At 41.0% G+C, this 22407-nt stretch overlaps 1 protein-coding gene across 1 annotated transcript; it reads right to left on the bottom strand.

Moving 5' to 3' along the window:
• Positions 1-1878: 1878 nt before the first annotated feature.
• p4hb (prolyl 4-hydroxylase, beta polypeptide) lies at positions 1879-22129 on the bottom strand. The gene is made up of 11 exons (XM_086033479.1): positions 21789-22129; positions 19270-19476; positions 14698-14831; positions 12935-13072; positions 7988-8092; positions 7755-7880; positions 7455-7655; positions 7088-7208; positions 6366-6547; positions 5756-5878; positions 1879-3229 (listed from the first exon to the last, which is right to left on the bottom strand). Exons 1-11 carry the CDS (start codon positions 21925-21927, stop codon positions 3158-3160), a joined length of 1548 nt encoding a protein of 515 aa, XP_085889605.1. The 5' UTR covers positions 21928-22129; the 3' UTR covers positions 1879-3157.
• Positions 22130-22407: the final 278 nt, after the last annotated feature.

Raw genomic sequence — 22407 nt, 5'->3', positions numbered from 1 at the left:
TGAGAAATTCGAATTCAAACTCAGATGGCACAGATTTACTTCCATAATTTATTAACCAATTAGAGAAAGGCTTCATGCCTCAACTGTTTATGTAAAACCTAAATTACAGTATTCATCACAGTAGGCTACGATACACTCAGAACATTGCCGACAGCAGCAACTTGATTTGTTGGCAAAATGTTAAACTAAACTCCGTCAACCTTTTGGGTGTGCGTTATTTGCAGATCCAATATAGATTCTTAGAGCTGTATTAGGGTATTACGATGCATCAACAATCTGACAGCTATATCATCTTGTTAAAAATGCCCCCCCCCCAAAAAAAGCTTTTCCCACAGCAATCTAATTAACCACAGTAAAATTTTAAAATGTTAGCCAATTTGACACAGCAGGTTTACACTACTGAATACACAAAAAATTGTAGACGAATGATGTGTTAACTACCAATATCTTTACAACAACCAATTGGGTTTTATGACATACTTTTGGGGAATTATCTGGATAAAAGATGCATCATGGTCTATACCGCATGAGACAATCTCCCACTGGAACAGTCCAAACCCTCAATCAAATTTGCACATTCGCCTTCCTCTATTAACCAGGGAGTCGCCTGCTTACTAGCAAACAGAACAACAAACCCAAATGCAAAGATCATTTAATAGTTCACCCTAGTTGAAGGTCTGCACTCTCTCCTAAATGGCATTCTAGTTTGTAGACTTTTTTAGAACAAATGTAAATTTTTTCACTACTGAAGGAGAGAGTCAGGTAAGTAGTGCCGATTTTTACTTAAAGTGCCTTTTACGCAAGGGGATCACAGGAAAGCCTCCACCTAAAATATGTACAGTACATATAGTTCAGGACAGGGTCGTTGCTGTCCCTTTAGGTGCCCTCCACCCCAACCCGATATAACAATTTTTTGTGGCCTGAAAATTTTTGTGTGCGTGTGTGGGGGGTGCGGCTGACGGGTACAGTTACTAGTTACCTGTTAAAAATGTAGTTGGTGATGTAATCCAAGTGCCATATACTAAAGTAATATAACTTGACTATGTTTAATTAAGTTTGGATTACTCCAATACTAGTTGAAAAAAAATCAAATCAAATAAAACTCAAGATGTTTATTTTTATACATTTCTCTGGTCTTTTTTGTCGTATAATATGCATGGTTTTGGAATGCTGTGGAGGAAGCCTAAGCACCCACAATTCAAATTAAAAGCACAAGAATTGTGAGAGGGACTATAACCACTTGTACACCATGCTAGCTGGATATAGATAACTTCATCTGGTGAGGTAAAGTAGATTTGGTAGGGTCATGAAGTTGTTTAAACTTTTCTACATGACCATTTTGTTATCTTGTGGAAAAGAGAAATTCGCTTCACCCCCAGACTCATACTAACATGCACGTTCTGTGACTGATACATAACAGTAAAAAAACGTTTTTTACGGTGACAAATTTAGCAGATGTTGGTAATATGGTGTTTGAATAGCTGTGGGTGGTGGTGATGTCGCTTACTAAACCACTCAAACATGTTTCAACAGTTTTCAAAGTTCTCTGTAATTGTTCAAACAGCAAAAAAAAAAAAAAAAAAAAACATGCCATGTGTATCCCTTTGCAGGATGAGCGAAATGGATGCCTCTTCAGAGAAGTTGGTCATGTGACCACATATTTTTGGTTTTCTAAACAGGGGTGGCACTACTTGCCCCCTGGCTCGAATTACACCACTCACCCGTACATAGTCTTTTTACATTTTTTTTTACTTAATTCACAATAATGTACAAACTGAATGAACTATAATTCGGACACGCAGAACACCATTTTTGGTCCATGAAGGAATCTTGGTAAATGTGCCATGTTACAGTTGAATCAATGACTGCAAGCAAAGGTGTTTTTGAACATTGTTTATTGGCCACCATTTCACATTTTCCACATCGATCTTGATATGATGGAATGCTTTCAGTATCCCTCACTGCTGTACAGGTGTCAATCGCATCACCTCACTCTACTCATGCCGCCACCTACCACAGTACACTTACACAAACGCATGCGCGCACACAAATGTCACCGTCCTGACTAGGCAAAACTAGCCATTCAAAGCCCTCAAACACCACACTCATACGACACATAAGTAGAGCCAAGAGTGATAGAGGGTACAGTATGGGCGAGGGGTGGTGCTGTGCAACTGCTTTCGCCACCTATCAGATGAACAAACTCTTGCCTCGGACCAGCGTTAAATGTAGCACATCTGTCTGCTTTAGTAACCAAAAAGAATCTCGCAAGAGGCATGAACACAGTGCGACTTTTCAGAACTGGCCCCCAAATGAAAAACCTCCATGGCCTGAGTGCGTGTCCAAGTACCAACTCTGCCCCAACAAGGCCAACTGGCTACAACTGGGCACAATGGTCAATAAAAAACAAAAAAGTCCTAAATTAAAAAACAAAACTCAGTTAAAGCAATTAAATAAAACAGTTTTTCTGCCCCACCCCTAAATAAAAAGTTAGCATTTGTTCTGTTTAGAAAATGGTCAGTAGTCCCCAAGCAAAGTAGAGTTATTTTTTTGGGGGGGGGACAAGGATGAAAGAAAGTAGACTCCGCCACCACTTACACATAGAAGGCAGATTGTTCCAATATAGTTTGAGCTACATGTGATTAGGGGCTTCTTGCTACACTGTGAGGGATCCCTTTAGTGAAAAATAACAGGCAGGCCATTTGTCCCCTGAGAGATCAATCCTTACAAAAGCCTTAGATCAAACACCATGAGTGCACACAGACTCCCGGTGGATGCTCAGGTGTATTTTTTTTTGGTGGTGGTGGTGGGGGTGCAAAAATATTTTTGTAAAGAGGATCTCAATGCCAACGTTTTACATAAAAAAAACAGGCCAAGAGTTGGCATGGAGCTTTGCAGAGGCATCACGGCACCTTCATGGAGGTGGCGTGTTGTTCCGTGTGTCCCCCTCCCCCAAATAGAACAAGACCTGTCCGTGAAAGAAAGCATGAAGCGAGAGAGAATGACCAACTAGTGGGCCGGCTGGTGGACTGACAGACAGCTAGACAAGGTAGGACATAATGGTCTCAGGAGAGGGATGGAGTCTATATAAAGAGTGAAGGTAGTGTAGGTGACTGGTAGGAGGGGGCAGAGCAGGACTCTCTCTTCCAACAACTCTTTACAGCTCGGTGTGTCCGTGTTCTTCGCCGTCAGAGTCCTCGTCTTGACCTTCATCCAAATCGTCCAAATCCTGGAAAGCAGTTGACACGCATGTTGAACATTTAATCTAATAACCCATCTGCGGAAACTTCAAATTGATACTCTAATGATGAAGGGAAGGAAGAGTTGGGTACACCAGTGGAAAAGTTTAGCCTGGGTCACACAGCGGGATAATGAGCCTGATCTTAGCCTTGACCTGTTGGTAAGGACGCTCTGATTAGTGTAATGGTTACAAAAGAATATTAACAGCTATTCCTGCAGCGTGTGGTATGTTTAGACTATTCCAGACCACTCAGGAAGAGGTTTGGGCCGCTCTGATCTCCAACATTTGGAATTGCCGCGTGTGGTTTGCCCCGAGGACAAACGGGAATCAGAAAGCGAGGTGACGAGGAAGCACAGGGAGGAATCCAACATCAAAACAGTCATGACGCAAGTTTGGAAGTCTGCAGACAATATTAAAATGTTGCTGTGTGAGCCAGGCTTTAGTCTAGAGTCCCGAGACATGACATCGCGTACTTGCATAGCCATGCCCAGTCTGGCCTTAGGACAGCTGAAGAGGGACGGTTGGGCCTTTAGAGTTGCTTGGGCAAACAAAGATGCTAATGTTAGCGGGCACTGCACGTGTGCCACCGCGGGCTTAGGTCTACACAGGCAAAGCCCAGTAAATAACTATAACAGCTGTAGAATATATTTGTGGACGTTGATGGGTTGCACTGTTATTAGACTTCTGAGAAGGTGTGCTTAAAAAAAAAAAAAAAAAAAGTAAACATTCACTCTGGTCACAAAGCACCTGTAATGCTCATTATCCTCACACATTAACACCTTCGGCAGGATCACTGAAATGCTTTTTGCACTTCCACTTTAAATGCCGATATTTAAGTTTAAATTTCTCAACATGGGCGCCGGTCTTCCAGCGTGGTTTGCATGCATGTTCTCCATGTACTCCATTTTCCTCCCACTAAATCATCCACAGGTGCGAATGAGTGTGTGAATGGTTGTCCATTTGTGCCCTGTGATTGGCTGGTGACTAGTTCAGGTTGTACCCCACCTCCCAGCCAAAGTCAGCTGGGAAAGGCACCAGCACACCCACGATCGTGTCTAGTGAGGATAAATTTGACTCTAAAGCACAGCCATTTGGAAGGCAACGAAGTGGGTCGCTTCTAATGTTACAACCTAAAATCCTGAGTAGCCCATTCAATCTTTTTGGGGATGACACCACCTATGCCTCCAAAAATCATAAAAGATGATCCAACAGAGGACGTTTGCGTCAAGACTAATGTTGCTCATGTTTCAGGCAGCTCAAGACGAGGATTTCAAGAAACACTTTTAAATTGACGTAGCAAAATCAAATTAAATCTAAGAGGAGCTGTAGATAAAGAAAAGCCCAGTAAACATATACACTCAGAAAACCTTGACTGAGTTGAGCAAACAAATACACCGTACCATTGTCAAAGCAAGTAAAGGTTGGCGAAATAACATTACTTGAAGTGAGCATGTTAAACTTGACAGGGTGTTCGATATTCTCTAAACAGTCCGTTTACGCGCTTGTAATTTGCATCATAACGACATTTGCGCCCGCTCATGCGTAGGAAAATTCCGGTAACTGTGAAAAGATTGCGGCTGAATGTCATTACAAACGTATATGCAATAACAGCGCTAGACGTTTCTGTCTTCTCTGTTAAGGACCCTCCACAAATTACATACCCGTATTCTAGGGTGATGTGGCAGAAATCAAATATCCCAAAAATCCAAGTGTTACCTTTGATCTCTGTGCTGCCACTGACTAATGCCCGGCCGAGTTTTCGTGGACAGCCCTCTTTTGGCAGGATTGTTGTGATGTTTTAATTATTCACAATTGATTATAATTGATTTGATGGTGCTCCTGGGAAATCACAATCCTGACTTTTACTTGACCAACTTTGTCCCCAACTTGTTTGGAGAGTTCCTTGAGCTTCATTAGCAGCGTCTTTCTTTCTGTTGCAGCCACAGGTGCTTCTCAGAAAAGGTGTGCATATACCAGGTAGAGTTGTGCAATATGGACAAATTTTCATATCCTGATTTTTTTTCCAGACCTCGCTAATCATATTACTATAGATTGATTGAAAACTACGCTTTTTTTTTTTTTAAAGAGAAAGCAAAATAATCCAAAAGGACGTGGCAAGTGCATTTTTTTTTTTTTTTTTTAAATATTAGAACTTACTGACAGCCCTCAACATTAACAAATCGATAAAAAAAATAAAAAATTGACATTGTACTGTGCTTTAACGATAATTCTGCTACATCAGAAGTGTTTGCGTGCATCAACTAGATGGCGTGTCTTGTTCTGTACCAATATTTCCATGCATTTGGCTTGACGCATTAGCTTTAGTGCTAAGGCTATATTTATGTGGATCTTTGCGCACAGGACACAACGCTTAAAAAAAAAGGCAAGGGTAAAAGGAGTCACTGTACTTTTGCAAGGCACTCTACATGATGTGAACAACTCTGCAGCATTGGACATTCTTACCGAGTGCTTTTGGTCTAAGATTTATCGATGCTACCAAGCGGCGACACTCACCTCAGCATCAAAGTCATCATCGTCGTCGTCGTCATCTCCAGCGGGGGCACCTCCTTCCTTACCACCGCTCTCCAGGAACTTTGTGAGGCCTTCCAGTGTTCTCTCCCCATTGTAGTCAATCACCTGTATATATGATAAGTATAGTAAGTATCATATAACAGCAATTCTCATAACTGTGAAAGATTACTGTGACAATTATCTGTTCAGATGTGATTGGTGGGGCTGCATGTGAGAAGGATAAATGAGTCACAAAACAGCTACCGCTATCTGACTTCATATGAGATGGAGTCATTTCATTCCTTTAGTGATAAAGTGAGGGCAGAGGTGAAAATGCCAACTCAAGATTAAGGCCAGTGCAGGATGTCTCACAAGCAGGAAAGTAATGAACTAAACCAAGATCCATGTGCAGAGGCTTGAGTCAGCAGTCTTGTGTTCCTAACAGTTAGTGATGCTAAATCAAAAGGCACAAATGACAGTTGGGATGCAAGGAACCACCTACATCAATAGAGCTTGCAGTTACACAATACACCAGATTTCAGTGGGTGTGATGAAAGGTCACTACAGAGCTTGCAAAATGTTTTCATTTCTCCCATAAGAATGAGTGAAATACCTTGCGTTCTTCTCCCGCAGGGAAGAATTTCAGAGTAGGGAAACTGTGGACTTTGACGGCCTCAATCTCATTGGCCGTGGAATCCATCTTGGCGACAATGATGTCATCGCTGTCCTTGTACTTCTCTGCCAGCTTTTCCCAGATGGGATTCAGCTGCTTGCAGTGGCCACACCAAGGGGCATCTGCAACAACATACGTATGAAATGAGCATTTCCAAGTGTCTGTGAACAACAGACTAGAACACAGGCATGTTGAAAAGACGCCATTTTACACAAATGGCCTCCATTGGTAGAAACTGACTACTGTTAAGTCACATGCAGCCAGAGAGAAATGTCTGTTGTGTGGCAGAGCAACACCCCATCACCTGTTGGTCAGAAGCTAAACAGCTGATTTAAAAAAAAAAAAAAACGAAAATAGCACACATTTGGCTGGGAATCACTGACTAATAGTCCAGAAGCTATATTTATGTGGATCTTTGCTGCATCAGTGTCGGGTAACAATTCACACAGCAGGAGCATCCATGAGATGGTATGTGTGAAGCATGACCATCTAACTCTTGGATATGAAAAAGGCCTAGCAGGAATATAGAGAAAGGGTCACGATTTATGACTTGAGTTACAACTGTGACAATAATACCCCTCCAACAGGTGAACCCTTTGGTGATCATGTTCCAGAATTTACTCATGTTTTTGTAGTAAACAAGCAAGACAGACAAATCTTACAGAATTCCACAAAGACGTTCTTCTTGGGATCAAAGGCAACATCCTCAAAGTTCTTGCCAACCAGGACCTTGACGGGGTTTTTGTCCCAGTCTTCGGGGATATCTTGGCTCATCAGGTGAGGCTGTGGGGAGGAGACAGTACAACAGTCACTCCATGTCTCTTTGGATATTTCGGTAAAAGACGGCTTATCCTGGCTCAGCCATCTTGGTAGTGATTCAGCAGCCCCCGTGATCATTTAGAGGGTTCTTAAATTCTATCCCCTTGGTTTACACTTAATTCGTCATTGTGCGTGTGCTTTATGCTGAATCTCCCGTCTGCAACTATTCAAAGGGAAATTATATCAAAACAGCATTGTCGGTTATGTTACCTTCAGCTTTCCTTCTGTAAATTGCGTGCAGAATTCAACGATGCCCTCTGCAGTGATAGCGCTGCTCTCTGGCTTGTACTTTGTCATCTCATCCTCCAGGGTAATGAGGCGGATAGCGGGGCACTCCTCTTTCTTCAGGCCAAAGAACTCCAGGATGCGCTGGTTGTCATCCAGACTGCTGTCGATGAAAATGAACAAGATCTGGACGGGGGGTGAGGGGGATTGGACAGCGGAAAATAAGCTTACATGCATACACTTGGCTGGATGAAGGACATTGGGAATTTTGAAGACTTGACTTACCTGCCCTTTAAATGACTCTGCGGCTTTCTTAAACTGGTCCATTTTGTCCTGGAAGTCTGAGGCTGCTTTTGGCAGAAACATCAGTATGTGGGACTTGATCTCACCCCCAAAGATTTTAGGGGCAGTCTGTGGATGATAAAAGATATGAAACCGACTGCTTGCTGCACCGCTGGTTACTTTGGACAGGAGTATTTAAAAATGAACTGATTGACGTTCAGGACCCCACTAATTACCTGCTCGGTGAACTCAATGACGAGCGGCAGCTGGTTGGCTTTGACGAAAGACAGGATACTTTCTTTAGTAAGGTCACCATCAAAGGTGTTGCGCCCCTCATCAAACTTGAAAACAGACCAGATAGAAACAGTCAGTCACAAAGATCATCCAAAGGCCCGGTGTTCCCATCTTGTCTGCAGGGGAACGCCAAGAACACATTTACCAGACACTGCTTCCAAATGCCCTGATCTTCCGGGCAACGAGAGGGCCACAAGAGTAAATAGATTTTTATTGCGTGTTAAGAATAGCTACGCTCAAATTGGCCGAGCAGCTCTTACGGGCACACAAGAGCAAAGTGGCGTTTGGGTGATGCCATGCTGGCAGCCTTGCAGGCAGTGATTGGCTGTGAAATTTAAGACCCTGTTGTGATAAGTGAAAGTTCCCAGATGCTTATTAACAGATTTGCTCCTTTGGGAGAGCTTGCTTAACTGCAGGCAAAGCGCTCACGTGACAACACCATTTTGACATCACGCGACCACATGGTCGTCAACAGGAAGGGATTGGCTTGCACTGACAGTTTAGAGCAAAGCACCTTGAGCGGCTGACACTGAGTCACTAATAATCAAATTAAACACCAAGTTATTTCATCTCAGCTCTGAGCCATTTATATATGTATCTATACGCCGTTATTTACCATTCTACCAGAGAAATAGACTTTTGGGATAAATGCAGCCCCAGAGGCAACTCAGCTATCACTATTTTGGTATTTGCTCTTCTCATACACAAGCGCATATCTCATTTTAATCTACCACCATTCAGGTCAAACAGGTTGTCAAATACAGGTACAACTGAACATGCGTTGGCGGCACAAGTGATTGTTATATTGAGCCAAACAGAGAACTTCAAAGACTGTGCTGCAGTAAATTAATTCGGTTGAAAAAAAAAAAAAAAAAAAAGACCTTCAAAAATAAAATACCTAACCTGTTCTACCAGTTGGAAATGTTTAATTAGGCACAACCAAAAGTACTCTAACTCAAATGAGGAGCAGTCACTGTAAAATATTGTGAAAACTCATGTATGGCATGGCAATGACAATGAGAACTAATACATAGAAAGTAAGTACAATAGGCCAAACATGAGAACCAAAATGTGACAGCATGACTTACTGTCCAGTCATGAAAGGTTAAGATATCCTGCTCCCAGTGATGTTTTGGACCTTGAACCAGTTCAAGAGACACATCAACTAAGATGATATAAGATTATAGTGTCTGATAAGAGACCCGTTAGAGCTCTCAGATATGTACAGTCCAAGCATTTTTTACATTTTTGCATAAAATATGCTGTTGTAGAACAAGGTTCACATATGGCCCGCTGTGTCGGGCCACTACCTGCCTTCAGACGCTGGCTTGACCAGGCCAGTAAGAATTTCGAAGTCGCGGTCACCGAAAATGGCCCAAAAGTGCATTTCATTTTTTTGTTCAGGACCAAATTACTTTTACCGCCGAAACAACCAGGCATAACACGATGCTGTGAAGACAAGGGGGAAGAAGAAAAAAAGAAAAGAAAGAAAAAGCGCCAGGCACACGCTTGACTTGTTCATGGGTCACGAATCACCGTTAGCCTCGTGTGGCCATGTTTGGCTAGCTTGATTGCTGCTAGTTTTAATAGATGCATGCCAGCGTCTCAGCGGGACCAGGCAATCGAGCAACAAGGGGCATCGACGCAAGCGGATGCTTCATCACCAGACTAATGGGGACTTTATTCGATAAATGAGAAACTTACAAAAAAAAAAAAAAAAAAAAAAAAAAAAAAAAAGTCTCACTAAGCAGTCGGAAGCCCATTTTTCTATGTAATTGTCTATTTTTGCGGTGAGGTAACAATAGAATTGTTAGATTGAGCTTTTGTTGCTTGGAGGACAGATTTGAGTGAGGGAACAGGCGAGCGGAAGGGACATTTTCCCTATGTGACAGCCAGACTAAATGAGTCTCCTTTAAATGCGGCAAGGCTTCAGACCTCCTTAAAGGTACATAAGGCTCCAAAAAGCTCCTGGAAGGTACTAAAATTAGACGCATTGAGTCCATTTTTCGTTTCAAATATCGCCAGAGGGTTGCGCGAGGGTAGTTTGTTGAAGTTGATAGTCGGAAACGCTAAGGGAAGCCCATATAAAATCATAGGCGGTCCAGCCTATAGGCGATTACCTTTTTTTTCCAGATGGACAAAAAGGCAGATAGACTGACGGCGCAAGGGTACCCTGGCTGTATGCGATAAACGGACCGTGAATTTTTAGTCAAATGCCCAGCTCTGACAGAAGTTTTAGGACAACACCAAGACACTTTACAGCGCTGTGTTGTTACCGTCTTAATTGTCGGAATACGACTGATCTTGGAGTGTAACCAATGGCGAGTGAAATTCTTAATCATTTGTTTTCATGCTGGCCCACTCATGCTCAATTTCTGCTTCAACAAGACCATTACCCGCATAATTATGCTTACATTCATCTGCTCATGGCCAATGTGCTTCAGATAGAAAGAACCTTTCAATATCATTGGCTTCACATACTTATGGCATGCCAAGAGCAGATGTTGCAAGATAGTATTGTGAGGAGAAATGTGGGAGAGACTGATGGTCTGAAATTAGCAGCACAGAGTGGATTCCCTCCCTAGGGTCAACAGCATCACATTACAAACCTGTAAATCAAAGCGACTGCAACTGACAAGTATGGCTCACGGGCGGCCACAAATGACCCATTTAAGATGCATTACTTTTAAACCCGTGAACTATTACTAAACTACTTAAATTTAATTCAGGATTTTTGCCTCTGATGGGGTCAGAGGAAAAATACTCAAATTAGAGATGCACGATCATTATTGGGTAGATTAATTATCAAATTCAATAAAAAGCTCAGATTAAAAAATAAAATACTCCAACAATGAAGATTTACATCCAGTAAAGCTGTACCTAGCTATCGGTGTGCTCTTTTCTATTGAATAGGCCCGTCGTAAACTCTCCTCCTTTGAGCTCCCTCGCTGTCAGTCATAAGTGGGTCGTGTGGCACTTCAGTAAGCAAATCAAGTGCTCCCTCAAATGAATATGGCCTGACGTAAACAAGCATTCAGATCACAAAAACACACACGGCATCCATCGCGTGGGATTGCGTCACTGTTTTAAAGGAAGACTTTTTGCATGCCAGTTGCACCTGCTCTGCAAACATTTCATGAGACAGGAGAAGATAAAAGGCAAAAAAAGGGAGGGGGATAATTCAAGCATTGTCACTGCCAGTCAAGCCGGTTAACGAAGACCCGGAGCTTGTTCCAATCGCTGCTGCATTACAAAAGTGCAAACATTTTGCCAGAGATGACACGAGAGCTAAAACGATTTGCGAGTTCATCATGGACCACTTGACGACCAAGCCTTTACCCTCGCTGAGGACACTGGCGTTTGTCGGCTAATGAACATCTTTGCACTGCGTTTTGTACTTCAGAGCCACGACTACTGTATTTGTCTGATGTATGTTTGCCAGCAAAATATGAAATGACATTCTTGCCTACGCTGATGTAAGGATGTAAGCTTGTGCATGTGATGTAAGCCCTGCCAGCTTGCTATGGCCGGATGAGAACTTCAAACTACAGAACGCTATGCTGTATGCAGTGCTCAGTTGTGCATTTACAGTACATATTTATTTTTAGTTTGTTTTATATCTATCCAGACATAGATTTAAAAAAAAAATTTTTTTCCTCAGTTTGCAGTACCTGTTAGTGCACTTTATGAACCCTTACCCAAAAGTTTGGGAACTCCTACAATCCTTTATTTTTGAATGTTTTATTTCCCATGTGCAATCAGCAGAGTGACAAGGAGTAGTTATTTCAGTAAATCAAAACAACGTTGATGCCAGATGTTCTATGATTGCATGTACCAGCATGTTCAGTCAAAGGTCTATGTCTCTGTACACAAACGCCATTTGACATTTACTCTATCTTGTTATGCAATGAATGGCTTAAGTTTAGGATAAGCCATTCAAAATAGGGACGGACCGCTTCTTGGCCGAGCCGATTATCGGCACGACAAATGTCGGCATCGGCCCTTTTTTTTTTTAAAACTCTGCTGGCCGATAAACCAATTTAAAACTGTGGAAATCAAAACAAAGATATGTGAAATTTTAACATTTGTCATTTTGAAATTTACTGTAGAAAACTACATGGAGCTATTGTTTTAAGTTTCCCATCGTTTTTAAGAGATGCTGACAATCCTGGGTAGTCCCTGAACTATTTGTTATACTTTTATGACAGATGTATACTGTCAAAATTTCTTATAGTAAAAAAATAAAATAAAAAAAACATTATGCAAACCTGAAACGTTCAATAAAAATGCTCAAAGACGTTACAAAGTTAAGACTACATTTTTTAGATTTTGATGCGAATATTTTTTTTTTTTCACTGAAAAGGAATATCGGCTCGAGGTATCGGTTATCAGCCTCTCTCTAATTCAAAATAAAGTAGTTTCTTTAAAAAAATAAAAATAAAAAACAGACAGCTGGTAGCAATCAGATGCGGAGGAAAATCAGAACGCAATCATGAACGTTAAAGTAAATAGGAAGGAATTTAACTAGTTTACTTCTGTGTCTTGTTGTCCCACATTGTAAGATTGGAAAGGCACCGCCAGAATTGCTCACATTAAGCTAGTAGGACTACTTTTCCCCATGATTCTTAGACACAGAAGCAGGAGGTAGCCCTAGCTCTGGCATGACGAAAACAGATGCCTGCTAGCGTTTGGATACGGATGAGAATGACAACGCGAATGTAATAGATAGTCATTTGAATTAAAAACGATCAACTGAAAATCCATTCATGCAAACAAAGGCTGCACCGCATTACAAGACACAAAGATGATTTTCTAGAAAATTAAAGGACTAAGTGTACTATAGGGTCGGAAAAATATGGTGCATTACAGGAGAAAGAAATTGCTCTCACCTTCTTGAAGAGAACAACACCATCTTGGGAGACCTCAAACTTTGTGAAAACGGCATCATCTGAGGTAATGCCAAAGGGAATGTCTTCTACTGCTTCCGCTGCTTTTTCGAAGGCCTTGGCCCCAGCAGAATCCACATTCTATGGTCACAGTTGTATATTGACAAAAAGATATTCAAATAACTTGGACGCAAGTTGATAGTCTCACATCTTTGATGCATGCTTTGTGTGAAACATCTCAGGTCTAGTGCATGTGAACTAGGGTTGGACGATGATGAGCTGGATAATTTCCCGTTAGCATTTGAATGGTTAAAGCCATTGACGTTAGCATTAGCGCTAGTAACGTTTTAAAAACGAAGCATGTTTCGTATTTAAATCTACATGTGTGTAATTATTTTTGTTGTGTGTTTGGTTTTACAGTAACTAGTAGGAACTCTAAATCACGTTTCGGTTAGTTTTTTTTGGAAACTTTGGTTTGGTATATTTTCTGTACAAAAACAAATATATATATTTTTTTTTATTTTGAAAAGATGACAAGTAAACTGTACTTTTTTTTTTAAAAAAATGAATAAAAGCAAACCATTCGGGTGATATTCTAAGAAATTACAACAGAATAAAAAATACTAACACTAACAAGAGACTAAAAGATCTCTTAATTTTGTAAATTATTAAGACACCTTAATTTTAAGCACTCAGCAGCAACAGCCTATGACACATCTAAGTATTCAAGTTAAAGACAAGTTGTCATTGGAGTACAGATATACACTTTTTGTGATGAAAAAAATACATACAATAACAGTTACAATTATTGCTAACTATATTAAAACTATATAATGAAAAAAATACAGACTTGTCATCTGAGCTGCATGTCATCTGACATGTAATTTTAAGAAGGCTTTATGAAATTGTATACACATTTTAGGCATTGAAATCTCAGAATGTTCAACAGCATATTGTAACGAATTGGGTTGTCTGTGTCGTGGACGGATTTGTGTGTTGCTGAGTTGTGATGTTTCCGAGGTTCATGAATGCATCGTACGGCAAGCGAGTGGAGCAGCGGAGAAACTAGAGCGCGAGCAGTTGTACTTGGATTAATAAAAACGTGATCATTAAACTACGTCTGACGGCGTGTTCCTGGAAGACGCTGCAATATGATAAATATCGCTATTTAAGTTTGACGTTTTTGCTCCCTCGTACAAGAAACATTTGCAGTCGGATGATGCCGTGAGACCTGCCGCCCATCTAATGTAGCAATGTCGGCACAACTTTGGGACTTAACCACGTACCTTTCCCCATCGGTGATTTTAACAGGACAGCCAGAATGTTCCCAAACAGGAGACCGCAGTGTGCGGTGGAACCTTCGAGCTCTGGCTCTTTTCTGGCTCTCACTGTTGTGCCGCCAGTCTCCTCTCCCGCATGCAACAGTCAATAGTGCCCGTGCGTAAGCTCGCGCTGATAAATGGACCGAACCGAGCATGCCATACCGAAACGTATTAATACACCCACGTGTACCGTTACACCCCTAGTAACTAGGGTGCCATTCAATCACATACGGCAGGTGCCTGCTATGCAAGACAGATGGTGCATTCAGGGTACTTCCACAACATCGAACTTGTATAAGCACCGTGCCGTTCTGCACATGAATCGGTTTTCTTCGATTATAACGTTTTAAAGATCGACTGAAGACAAAATATAAGTGACAATTTCAATTTCGATCAATCGTCCAGCCCTAAAATGTGAACCATTCACACAAAATATTCTCTCACCTTAAAGAATCCAATGACCACCACCTCATGGTCGGCTATCAGAGCCTGTGCAGCAGTGACGTCAGCCATGGTGGCGACAGCGGGACCTGTGCGCTTCTTTAGCCAGTTGATAAAGTCATCTGCTTGCCTTCCAGCTGAAACAAGAAACCACATTAAGTTCACAAAATTACAATGTGCCAGTCAGTCCTGTATAAAGTACCTCAAAGTGATACTTGATTAAAAGTAGAGTACCTTAACAGTAAATAACTTAAGTAAACGCTAGAGGTGGGCGATATATATCGTTATCATCGTGAATCTTGCGTTTACGATGTGTAACTTTACATTAACTTCACATTATCGAGTTCTAATACTGCCTCTGACTCGAGTCAGTCGACGGGCGCAAAGTATGAGGAAATGCTGAAAAATCAGTGTGCATTGACGGCAGAGGAGGAGGAAATTGGAATCATTTGCCGAATCAGCGGGCCGAATCCGGTCACGTGACACTGTCCGCACTGCAGCCGAGCTGTTTCCTCCTCATTTCGTGAAGGAGTGTCTAGCGGGGCTTCTTAGTGAGGCGCAAGTCCGCGTCGTCCGTAGTCTGTAAATGGTTTGGAGTTGACTGACGTCGGTGGGAACAACATTGTTAGATGTGCCAAAACGGTCACCGTGAAAAGCAACTCTGTTGCACCACGAGCCATATGGATTACGGGGAAAACTTGGCGACCGCACAAGCACGCTCAACAAAAGCTTAAACACACACACTTAGAAAACAGTTGCTGAGTTGAACCAACAAATATAAATGCATGCACTCACGCACACACACACACAAAACTTTTGCGAGCAAGTCAAACGTGACATCCTGGATGACCGGTTCACATTCAGTTTACACGCTTTTAGTCCGCTTCATTCATAACTAGCATGTATTCCTGTGGCATGTTGTGTGATATTAGTGTGACTCCAGCATACACCCAACCATGAATAAAGTCACAAGTATACATGTCACAGCGATGAAATAGTGGGAAAATGCACTTTTCGGTAAATTGCAGTTTTGTTATTCAACTTTATTCTGAATACCTTGGCCAATGTACGAGAATGGGTGTTGTCATGACGTCTTTTTTTTCTGTCGCTGGTGACACTTCGTCACACAAATACATTTTTCTCATTTTGATTGCTGTAGTTGACACCCTTTCCTCATTCCTATTGCTCTAATAGTTGGCAGTGGTACACCAGTACTTACTGCAGCTCAAAATGTCACATCATTATGGAATAACAGCAGAGACATTTAAATGACATAACTATTCCCCAAACTCAATGTAAGTCTATACATAATTTTTTGTTCTTTATTGTTAAATATTGTCATAGAATATCATTATGTTTTGCAGTAGCTGTATTTGGCAATTTAAAAGAGATGTTCACAAATGCTTGTCTATCCACAATTGATCTGTGAAGCAAGTGCAGATTTAAAATATTTTTTGTAGAATATCGTCAAATTATCGTTAAGAGTTATGGGGAAAAAATACTTTTTTTTTGCCCATATCGCCCACCCCTAGTAAACGCTAAAATTCTGTCAACTGCATTTCTTTAAAAATGTGGTGGGGCATGTATGAGTGCAATATTGACAGGTCACTGCTAAGCAAATAACTCAGTGAGTGATTTATTCTTTGAAGCATTAATATTAAATACAGTATACAGTAAACACTCCCGCGCGCAGTCCTGCTGTAACGTTCCTAACAGAATTTTAAAAATAGGAAAATTAAGATAAATTGTTCTGGAAGGAAGGAGGAAACGAAGGAAATAAGACAATTGTATTCTGCCACTACAGATACTGTACACATTGATAATATCTATAAATGTTTTTCAAAAATTAGCAGAGCCCGAGTCTTTTTTTTTAAAAAAAATTATCAATATTTTATTTCAATGCAAATGTTCCACATCCTTGAGAATTGAAAGATAACTGCACTTAAAAAGGATGTGTATTTATTTTGGTTCGAACATCAGTGGCATTTAAGAAAAAAAAATTGAAATAAAAGATACAATCGTTTGTGATTGTTTCTGGGTAAATATAATCGACAGGAAAATGTTATCGTGACAGGCCTACCAATAACTAATGTAAATACATTACACAGACTAATATGAAGTACCCATTATGAAGCCGGTCAGCTTGTCTACCACCAGGCTTAGCAAGTTTGGGGGAACCCTGCAAAGGGCTCCGCAAGTCTGGTGTGAAGGCATTCCCTCTTCTTTGAACTAACAAGAGATTTGACCCAGAAAGAGATTTGCGCTACGAGGACAGGGCGAGGTGGTGATACTTTTGAACACGTTGCCAGAAATTGGTCTGAAGTCATGAGCGGTAGTTTAAAAAAAAAAAAAAAAAAAAAAAAAAGAAAAACTCCTCCAGAAGAACACCCAGGCCACATAGTAGACGTGACTAACTGCACATATCACCAAAGACTACAAAGTGGCTCAAACGTGTTCTACTGGCACCTTGAGCTAAGTAGACTCAAATGCCTTATTGCCGCTGCCTTTGTTCGTTTAAGAACAGCGAGCTGCTAGAACAACGCCTCGCTTGCCTCCTTAAAAGGTTTGCAATGAGTGACTGCTGACAGTTCATAGCTTGCAGGCATTGGGTGTATCTTTTCCTGCCCACAAAAAGTAAAAAAAAAAAAAAAATTCAGCGAGACCAAGAATCTGTGTGTGCACGTGTAAAGTAAAGGTGCTGACAAATGAATCTCATGACACCATCGATGGCCCATCTGGGACATTTAGATGTTGTACTTGGTGGGATTAGCAGTATGAAATAAATTCACTGGCATCGGGCATGTATGCCGCATTTTAAAATATAAACAAGAACTGTTTACAAATGTTGTATGTCCATAATTGTTCTGTGAAGCAAGTGCAGATTTACGTTTCGGTACACCCGTATTGAGGTATTTTATGCAGGTTTAGCAGACATGTCCAAAGTCCAGCCCGGGGGTCCAAATGCAGCCCGCGTTCAAATTTTATCCGGCCCGCAGCTTCTGTCATAAAAATAATAATGTCTGGCCCAGAGCCTCATTGACAAGTGCATAAAATACATTCTAAATGCAATTTCACCTTTTCAGCAGCAATGAATAAAAAAAGTTGAGAGCGAGTGCCGACAATTTAACTAAACGAAAATTGGTGTATTTTTTCACTGAAATATGCAACAACTGTGTCTGCCCTCTTTTGCAAGGAGACTTATTTCCCTGTTTAAAAATCGAAAATTTTCAACCATATGCCATGTTTCAAATTAACCCTCGCCAGTACTGATGATATATATATATATATATATATATATATATATATATTTTTTTTTTAACATTTTTTCTCCTGTTATTATAATACAACACAATTTTATTTATATAGCGCAATTCATAACAGCTAGAGCTGTAACAAAGCACTTTACAAACAATACAATAAATAGAAAAACAATAAAAGTTGTGATACATGTATGAATAAATATAGATATAAATAATATAGGCGGCACGGTGGTCGACTGGTTAGCACGTCCACCTCATTCATAGATAGATAGATAGATAGATAGATAGATAGATAGATAGATTGATAGATGGGATAGGCTCCAGCACCTCCCCGCGACCCTGAACAGGATAAGCGGTGTAGAAGATGACATGACATATTTGGACTGGTTAGCACGTCGGCCTCACAGTTCAGAGGTCGTGGGTTCGATCCCGGCTCCGGCCTCCCTGTGTGGAGTTTGCATGTTCTCTCCGTGCCTGCGTGGGTTTTCTCCGGGTACTCCGGTTTCCTCCCAGATTCCAAAAATATGCATGGTAAGTTGATTGGACTGTCTAAATTGCCCCAAGGTGTGATTGTGAGTGCGGATGTTTGTTTGTCTCTGTGTGCCCTGCGATTGGCTGGCAACCAATTCAGGGTGTCCCCCGCCTATTGCCCGAAGACAGCTGGGATAGGCTCCAGCATGCCCCGCGACCCTTGTGAGGATAAGCGGTATCGATAATGGGTGGATGGATAAATAATATATTAAATATAAATAAATAAAGCCAATAAATTGACAAAACACTATATACAATTGACACCGGAAAAGAGCCAAAGATTTCAGGTCTGGTCAATTGCCAGAGAAAAGAAATGTTGGGGACCCTGCTTGCAGTTCTACAGTTTGCTGCTGCCAAGTATGGAGAGTGAGGTAGCGGCAGGAGGGCCAACCAGCCAGTCTTGTTCATGTTTAAAAACATTTCTTTTAATGGTTTTTTAAAGTATTTGCACGTTTTTCTCGCCGCGGTATCGAAATGGTATATAGTATTAAGTATTTTCCTCTGTATCGATAAGAGATTTGAATTTTAGTATTGTGACAACCCTAGCTGAGATAATGGATGGGAAAAAATCCCAGATCGAGTAGGTGATGAAGCAAAAAGTCATGGATTTTTCTGGATTTGTGAGCGGTCATCGATCCTGTATCCCAATAGCAGTATTCCGTACTCTGCCCGACGCCAGAAAATTCATTGTGTTAAGTGTCCATATGCTTAGGTTCTTCAAAACATGACTGAAAGGGTCTGAACAGTCATTAGCACAGAAGAGACTAATCCAGGAGGAGTTTACCTGAGTACTCTTTGGGGGATTCCTTGTCTCCTCCCTTGAAGAACTTGATGGTGGGGTATCCACGGACACCAAACTCTTGAGCCAGTTCAGTCTCTTCAGTTGCGTCAACCTTAGCCAGACGGATCTCGGAACCCTCCGCCTTCAGCATGCCAGCGGCCTTGGCATACTCTGGAGCCAGGGCCTTGCAGTGACCACACCATGGGGCATCTGAAGGATGCAACACAGCAAGACATTTAAGATTTGGAACAACTACAGCCTGCATAACTGCGGCTACAAAAGTTTGATAATAGAGGCTGTTCACGCATGCACGCAAAAGACTGAGGGGACTAGAGTATTAAAAATACTTTAGCACCATCTTGTGGAAATAAGCCATGTTGAAGTGAATTGTGCTATAGTTAGACAAAAGTAGTGCTTTGCCACCATCATGTGGTAAAAACCTTTATTAAAAAAAAAAAAAACACTTTAGGAGGGAGGCATCAATTCCTCATATTTTTACCATTTGCTAAAGGGTTAAAAAGGCTACAACTATATCTTTCCATACATTGTTCAGTGTTTCACTGCATTTGTAGAATTATTTTCCTTCACACCAATACTGATGACAGAACACATTTCCTACCTCATCCACCTCTTAAAAATGTTCACATTGTCTAAGTAAACACGCAACAGATCTCAAAATTCAAAGCTAACATCAAATAGACAAGGTGAGCAAGATACTCTTTGAACCCCTTGAGAACCAGACAAATTTATTAATGTACAACGTTTCTAATACACTGCGTTTAACCGTTAAAATATTACAACTACAAAATGATAAATGTCCAACATTTTTGTTCTAATGTTCAAGTGTTTAAATATACTCAAAATGTAATTTTTATTTCATCAACTGTATCTTAAATATTATCCTGATCATTATTATCTTTAATGATAAAAAATACAAAGAATTTCTAATTGTTTTGCCAGTTTATTAGTTTACATTTTGGCCATGATATTGTTTTAGTACCAGAACTGAGGTAGGTGCTTTATGCATGTACTGTATAGTATTAAAGTCAGAATTCTGGTACGGTGACAACACGCTGGGTAATACTGTAAATTGTTTCACAAAGCAGGAATTCTTGATACAGAGTAAGGATGAAACAAATGATTGGTTATGGTTAAATTAGCCGGCTGATTCTGATAAATTGTTGTTCACATTTTGACCTCCAGAAAACCTTCATAATATCTCTCATTTATATAAATCAAGAATATCTTATCTTCAAAGCATTGAATTTGTTTCACCAAATAACTTCATGCAGTGCGACAACAGCACATCGTCCTGCAGTCTGTGCAAATTACGTTGCGTTACGTGAAGTTATGTCAAATAACTTAATGTAATTAACAGATATTTTAAATTATGTTTTGCCTTTCATGGCCTGTTGTGCAGTTCGCAATGTGTTCTATAAAAACAGTGCTTCAAGTTAAGAAAAATATAAATGAAAATTCCTATTTGCCATTGGCATAGCTGCTACATGAAGGTAAAGGGGGATTGGCTCACTTGCATTATACAGGATACAGGCCGTCCCAAACTGGCTCTTTCAAAAAAGTAAAAAAAAATATGGCGCATAAAGTGTAAGAAATTCTTGATTATGTTTATATTTTGACAATAGCATGTCATAGAAACGTTACTAAGAACCCTGTGGACTGTGGGATAATAACTACTACTGTATGTCTCAACGATGTGATACAAGTTTGTAAAAGGCCACTTTCATTGATTGAAAAAACAAACCATCCATGTGTGACAGAAAAATTCCAGCATTGCATCACATTAAAATCTTTATTTGCAGTGCAATCAGTTAAAACACGCTCATGAACTTTTGCTAAGTACACGTCAACTTAGCTCTACACCTCCACTGAGATCCCGCCCATCGTGAGCGTCTAAAGCTTCATCCTTCCCATCCTCGACCATTGGCTTGTCTGACCTGACCCGCGTCCAGTTGTGACTGGTCCACGACAAGTCACGTCGTTTAGTAGCGGGTCAACTATCTGACTCCAGGACAACGGGATGAACCTGAACGCTATAAAGTGCGACTCGTTCCCCAACAATGCTCGTTTTTATTGCATAAAACAACATACTCAGTGGTTCACTTAAGCAAATCAATGGCCATGAAATATTTTCATTGTAGTAATAGGCAGTATGTAACATGTTTTAAGTGGTTTGACCATTCTCGGCATGAGATAGTTGCTTTTGTGTCACGACACTGGGCATCGTTATTTTCTACCTCGCGAGTCTGTTCACAAAGTCCTGACATTTTCAAAAAGTTCACCGGCAGTGCGTGAAATCAAAAGTGCACGCATGGGCGAACGGCAATGTTCAATGAATCAGAGTCAGCCAATTAGCCACTTGCGGGACAACCTGTCGAACGTGGTTAAGTTTACAGCTAATTACGACTGGCTAGTTTGCTAGCACGCTAACTGACAAAACGACAAGTGTGATGAAGCAACCCAATATTAGCTTGCGCGATTTTGGTAGCGTTTGTCATACTTACAGAATTCTACCAGGATGTCGGGGTGTGCTTTGAGAGCCTCTTCGAAGTTACTCTTCTTCAGGACCAAAACGTCGTCTTCCTCGGCGATTTCAGCCCGACTGGCTACAGCTAACGTGCACAAGATGAACAACTTGAGCATTTTTGCCTTCAAGGGTGTTCTTTCGCAGAAAACAAAAGAGGACGGGAGAAGCGGCAGGACAACGTTGAACTGAAAAGTTGAGTCTTCCAATTTGTTGGTTAGTTTCTGGCTCGGGTTTGGGATTAGTATCTTGGAATTTTGTGTCTACCGCTACTAACGTGGCAGTGCAAGCAGAAACCAAAGGGGTCAGCTGTAGTGCGCATGCGTATTTATCAGGGCCTAAGCAGTTCGTGTTGAATTGTGACTGGACCGCAGCTGTCCGCACCTGGAAGTGAAAGCTTCGTACGTCTCAATTCACTGAAATTAATGTCCTCGATCTGCAACTACCCGCTCCTCCGTGTTAGCGCCTCCCAGTTAGACATCCCTTCGAGGGAATAACTGGACTATCTGAGAAATGAGATGTACCCACTAATGCATGACGCATTATGCACAATGGGAAACGTCAGTCATATCAAGACACACCTCTTGCACCCTCTTGCA

The sequence above is a fragment of the Filicampus tigris genome, chromosome 6 (assembly GCF_054856515.1).
Source record: "Filicampus tigris isolate MCC_2025a chromosome 6, RoL_Ftig_1.0, whole genome shotgun sequence".
NCBI classification, from domain to species: domain Eukaryota; kingdom Metazoa; phylum Chordata; class Actinopteri; order Syngnathiformes; family Syngnathidae; genus Filicampus; species Filicampus tigris.
This window is presented reverse-complemented; position numbering and strand designations above follow the sequence as displayed.